This window comes from Leptonychotes weddellii, chromosome 9, assembly GCF_054177405.1.
Source record: "Leptonychotes weddellii isolate Sample4059 chromosome 9, ASM5417740v2, whole genome shotgun sequence".
Taxonomy (NCBI): Eukaryota; Metazoa; Chordata; class Mammalia; order Carnivora; family Phocidae; genus Leptonychotes; species Leptonychotes weddellii.
In genome coordinates this window covers 38,021,828-38,027,827 of record NC_138377.1, presented here as the reverse complement: position 1 = coordinate 38,027,827, position 6,000 = coordinate 38,021,828, and the positions used below count along the sequence as shown (strand labels likewise).

Sequence of the window (6,000 nt, the reverse complement as noted above, 5' to 3'; positions counted from 1 at the left end):
ACTGCAGAAAACTGTAAGATTCTCCTTATTCAATGTTGGCTAAAGTTACTAATATACAAAGTTCCATTATTGCGGGGCGCCTGGGTGGCTCAGTCGTTAAGCGTCTGCCTTCGGCTCAGGTCATGATCCCAGGGTGCTGGGATTGAGCCCCGCATCGGGATCCCTGCTCCGCGGGAAGCCTGCTTCTCCCTCTCCCACTCCCCCTGCCTGTGTTCCCTCTCTCGCTGTGTCTCTCTCTGCCAAATAAATAAATAAAATCTTTAAAAAAAAAAAAAAAGTTCCATTATTGCTACCAAAAATTTTACATGAAAAACACCTTACTTATTGATCATCTCTTTTGAGTCATAAATTGTGGACAAAATTTTATAGTGGCCACAAATATACAAAATATTTTAAAAACTGGAATACAAAGAATGCAAGTAATGCATAGGGGTTTATACAACAATTTTTTTTTTTCTTAGAGTAAGATAATCAGTTTAGGTTAAATTTCTAATCTTAGTTATATTTTTCTCCAAAAAAAAGGAAGTGAGAAGACCTATGCTATAAAAAATAAAGAACATCTTGAAAACTTAAATAGAAATAATTTTTAAAATTAAGTACACATATCCTAAAGATGTAAAAATGGAGTGAAATAAAAAAACAATTGCAGGGAATTTGTTTATTAAACATTAATATTAACACTTCTAAGTTAAGTATTCACTTAAGAGTTTTCTTTGTCACTGCCTTGGTCAATGGACATAATGGAAAATATTGCACAAAACTCAAGCATGGAAATAATGATTAACAAAATATCTAAGCAACATGTATATGCTTTACATTTTAAAAATTAGTCCAAACAAAATAATTTGAAGCACTTCTCTGATTTGGAAGTCTTAAAATGTTCTCTCATGTTTTATTTAAGATTTTTTTCTTTTTTTTTTTTTTTTTTTTTTTTTTTACAAATTGACACTGTGTACAAAGTTCAAATGGCCAGTAAAACTACTGCTTTAAAACTGTTGGCTTTCAGTAACAGAGGTATAATTTGAATTCACATCAGAGCTTTCTAAAATGGCAATAGTACAAGCATATGACTTTCTCTAGTATCCAAAATCTGTTCTGGCTTCCCTTGGCTAAGGAATAGAAAACTAGATAGCCTTCTAAAACTGCCACGATGTACTAAAATGCTTTGATAAAAGTTGGCATACTTCGTTTCTCTTCCTTACCTTAATAACACTGGGCTAAACAGAAAATGAAGAATATTCTGTCAATAGTAATTTAAACAGTAGCTAGCACTGGACCTGGAAATTTTGGTAAAATTGATGACCATTCAGAAACATAGTCTTAAAAGAAAAGTAGTTTGCCAAAATTAGGCCAAAAAGGCTACAAGGCTACATTAAAGGAAAAAAAATGCCAAGAATGAGCTGAACATTAAAGTTTATCTGTTCCTAGAAGATTATGAACACCACAAAGGAAGCTGAAACATTACATATAGATAAGAATGAATTCTTGCAGAGCAAGTTTATAGAAATTGTAGAGTAATAGCCTTTCTAAATTTCCACTTGATGTTTAAAATTTTATAAGTGATTTATTATGTCACCATATTAAGCCAATTCAATTAATTCCAATCAGTAAGAACTGCTTCAGAAATGCCTTGAAAAAGATGACAGAAACTATAGATTTGAAAAGCAACCAGTTTTTACAAAGCTCATCTCCAGACTTAGAATATATAATGCTATCTATCAATTCCTGATTCCCCTTAAAATGTATTACTTATGTTTAGCCATCCCATCTTATTCCAGTTTAGCATTAAGAAAGAAATCTTAAAGGACTGCATTGTTGCTAAACACTGGCAATATTTCTCATATTCACCATTTAGACTAAACCTCATTTTACTTCCCTTATAATATTAAAATAATGAATAAATGTGGTCCTTTAGTTAAGGTCCTCCACCTTATCTTAAGTGAAATATAAAATAAGGTAGACTTATTAATTTCTTGCTAGCATTGGCTTAAAATCTGTTTACAAAATAAGAAATAGTAAACTTTAAGTTTTTTTACCCAGAAAGCAGATGTATTCTGATCCACTCCTAATATCTACATAAAACATTTCATCATTTTAGTTTAGTTTGTAACATTTTTCTTGGAATATTATTGTTGTACCTCAGGAAAAAAGCCAATTAACCAACTACAGAAATTATGCTCAATTATTAACCTTTTGAAAGAGGCAAAAGTTCTCTAGGAAAACCTAAAATAACTTGTTTAACAATTATCAAGTGCTGAAAAGGTCATTAAAAATTGGTAAATAATAAATGCAGTTTTGCTGTATTTTACCATTAATGCAAAATAGGATGGTGAAATTTTCCAATAGAATATGTTAAAGAATGTCAACTGGAACACTGATAACATCTCATTTGTCTTCTGACACCAACATTTTCCAGGATGAAAACAGTGACATGTAGGTTCACAGAATTTGAAATTTAGAATTTGAAATTTATAAGTTCAAGAATGGAATTAAAATTCAACTTAAGGGGAAAAAGCAAAATATGGCTAGTAGTGTCCAAATTTCAAATAAAATCTCAAGGGTAAGTATGGCTGCTGTTTCTCCAAACAGTCATTTTTCCATAAAATGTTGGCTGTGTCATTAAGAAATCTCCTGTGCTTTCCATCAACCAAGGCCTGCTGAAGTACAACACGTTTCCCTTGTAAATTCAACCTCAGCTGAAATGTCGAGCAAGGCGGGCAGATCTATAGTCAGCACGAAGTTGTACAAAGGAGTGAAGAATGTTCTTGTCCAGATTAGCAAGTTGTTCTCCTGAGCAGACTTGCTTTAAATTATCTGGGGCAACTACCAGAAGATTGCAAAGTGCATGCAGAGTATCAAAGAGCTGTAATACCAGTGGAATCTGAATTGAAATAAGAGGAGAAAAAAAAAAAATAACATTGAAACAAAACAATTTCTAGTTTTACAATTAGTTTCTCATTTATATATTATTCTCATTTATATACTATTAAGACTTACTAATGTGGGAGAATTCAATACTAAAAATTGTAAAAGCTCCTGAAAGTGTCAAAACTCAAATATTTCAGACATTACATAAACTTGATATAATCTTTTTAGGTGAAAAGGTCCATGTCAATTTCCTTCAATAGTAACAGTCATTTATACTTCTGTGGATTAGAATTAGTTACCATTAATTTAGCACTTTTCTTAAATAATTTAAGCCTTAAGGAAAAGGGATTTCAGAGAGATGTACATGAAGAAAGAACATATTTTCCTGATGTGTGATATATACAGCATCAGTTATGAAAGTCAACAATGTCATTTGGACTGTCGAATTGAAATATGGCCTTGTCTAAAATACAGCACAGAGCAAAAATGTATTAAGACTGAAAATATGATTAGAACAATACTTTTTCAGTTAGGAAATGTTAGATCTGTCTCACTATAATATCAGCAAGTTTTAAACTTTTCGGTAGTGATTGTAAGTCAGCATGCATTTTTAATGGTCTGACTTATGTTCTTGAGCCTATTTACAAGTTTTATATTTGTGAATACATACCTTGAAGTCTTTGGCACACTTCCTATATTCAGCTACATCACAAATTGCTAACATGCCACCCATACAACTGTAGGAATATTGTTGAAGATGCTCATAAATAAGTCGATGAAAACGTACTCCAAGTTCCATCAAAACTGTATCCACATTCTTCCCATCCATGGAATTTTTAATCTTTTCCACTTGCTTTCTTACATAAGCACAGACTTTAACACAGGCCTGTAAAATTTTTTCTACACTTATTACATAGAAATGTGTATCAGTTTAGCTAAGGAGAAAATACATATAGTGTCTCATTAATTTCTAAGTATAAAAGAAAAAAACTTAGAGCACAGTAAGATACACCAATGAAAATGTTAAGCATAGTAGATATTACTAGTATATTGAATTATTTTACTCACGTTAGTATACTGAATCAAAACATTGTTTTCATCCTCTGGCTTAAAATCTGTTTTCTTTTGTTCTGCAGCCAAGATATGCTTCATCTGTCCAATCATACAATTTAAGGTCCTAGAGAATTAAGAACACCATATATTTGACCCATTTATTTTAAATTTATTTTAATTTATATTATTTATACTAAATTGAAATTATTTAATTTCAGAGCACCACAAAATTATTTACTATTGGTAGACTTTAGATTTTAGAAAAAATAAATTCTAGGTCTTGCTATCAATGAACTCTTGGTTTTATTAGCTTCCTGTTCTTGCCCAATACTTTATTTAAGGTAATCTTAAAGATCTTAGAAACCTGTCACTAACTTACTTCCTTAACAACCATATACAGAGACTGGTTAGAAAGAGGGGAAGATAGAGGGTTAAGACAAATGGCCAACATTTGGAAGAATTAGTGAGATGAATAGGAGTTCCACAGTCTAAGGACAAGCAGGAAGCTGAACAAATGGTACTAAAGACTCAGTTGAGAAATGAGAACATGGGTTTGTAGCGGCACCAATAATGTTCAAGTTATATGCTATTCTCCAACAGCAATCAGCCACCCAGTTATGGGAATAAAAGAGACTGCACTGCTCCAAAACCTTGGATCTGTAAGATAGTTAAGGTTAACGGAAACAGATTTTAGGGTAATTATAAGGGACTAATTTAAGAGATGGATCAAACAATCTAAGCATAATAATGAATAAAGAAAAGGATAGAAGATTGGCAAAAGATAAATATATTAAGGGCTAGAGTTCCTGCTGAGGTCAGAAAGGTTATGGAATTGGAAGAACAGGAGGTTGTGAGCAATGAGTGGGATATTCAAGTTTCAAATTTTTGTTACCAATGATAATGAGGTCTAGTAGGATATGAGAGTAGGTAGCTAAAATGAAGACGATGAAGAAAATGAATGGGTCACACACATGGAAGTAGAAATAACCTAAGATTTAAGTTTAAAAGAAAAACTGTAAGCCAGATGCCCAAATCCTCAATTAATGTAGGAGACTAACATAAATGATTGAGAGACAACAGCAATAGGAAAAGATGATGTGAGTTTCAAAGGCAAAAGGGTTCCGACCTAACACCTATAGATGGATACTGGTCTGAAAATATCAGAGAAGAGATCAGGTGAATGCTCTGCTCACCTCTTGGCCCCATGGTACATGGGTAAAAAAATCAGAAGTTCACATTCATGAGACCACTACAGGATACTGTGCTTTCAATTAATACTAGTGCAAAGACTCTGAGATTAAGGCTTATACAGAATGACATTAAGAAGACACCAAGGAAATACATCTTTCCTATATCTCTGAAAGTTTAATATATCCAACCTCCCTATGTCCCAAATATGATTTTCAGGTATTCTGAGGTAAAGCAAGAAGAAACAAATTAAGTTAATATGAGAGATTTAGGTTAGGAAAATACATACTTCTTGAAGTGATGATTATAATGTGTACAATATATCATGTACATTATAATTATATTAAATGAAATTATATATGGTTCTCATATGGTCCTGACTAAAAACAAAAGGGAGAGACCAGTTTTAGGATTATTCTAAGCATATAATTCAGTAAATTAGTCTCAGTAATTAATTTTATAATACCCTATTTTTCCTAGTTTTATTCTTCAATTTTATTTTTCTTACCTTCATTATCATATACTCAGTAGTAATTCTTGATCTTAGTGAGAAGATAATTGGGAGGTGAGCTGCAAGTTTGATACTGATAAAGTAAAAATTTCTTAATTTTTTGTAAATTAGAGTAGATTCCAGGCTATCCTTATACAGCACTGAAACTAACCTGCATTCAAATATGCTTTCTTAAACAGAAGAGAAAGGAACAGAATTACAGTAAGTGAAAAAGATATGCCCAAATCTAGTAGCATGGGCTTTAGAATTTGAGTTCCAGCTCTACCACCATTAACTGTGTTATCTTAGCACATTACATAATTTCTTTAAGCCTCCATTTCCTCATCTGTAGAACAGAAACAGTATTTCCTACCTAATAAATAAAATAATACAGGTAAAGG

At 32.0% G+C, this 6,000-nt stretch overlaps 1 protein-coding gene across 2 annotated transcripts in view; it reads right to left on the bottom strand.

Moving 5' to 3' along the window:
- Positions 1-643: 643 nt before the first annotated feature.
- The window catches only part of EXOC5 (exocyst complex component 5), a 56,677-nt gene continuing 51,320 nt past the window's right edge, over positions 644-6,000 (bottom strand). The window contains exons 16-18 of one of the 2 annotated variants that reach the window (XM_006742755.3): positions 3,937-4,045; positions 3,539-3,754; positions 644-2,881 (exon numbers count right to left, since the gene is read on the bottom strand). In XM_006742755.3, the coding sequence (XP_006742818.1) occupies positions 2,693-2,881; positions 3,539-3,754; positions 3,937-4,045 (514 nt within the window). In that variant the 3' untranslated portion in view covers positions 644-2,692. Of the gene's footprint in view, positions 2,882-3,538; positions 3,755-3,779; positions 3,804-3,936; positions 4,046-6,000 lie in introns of those variants that run through there. The other variant, XM_081830463.1, reaches the window with a different exon arrangement.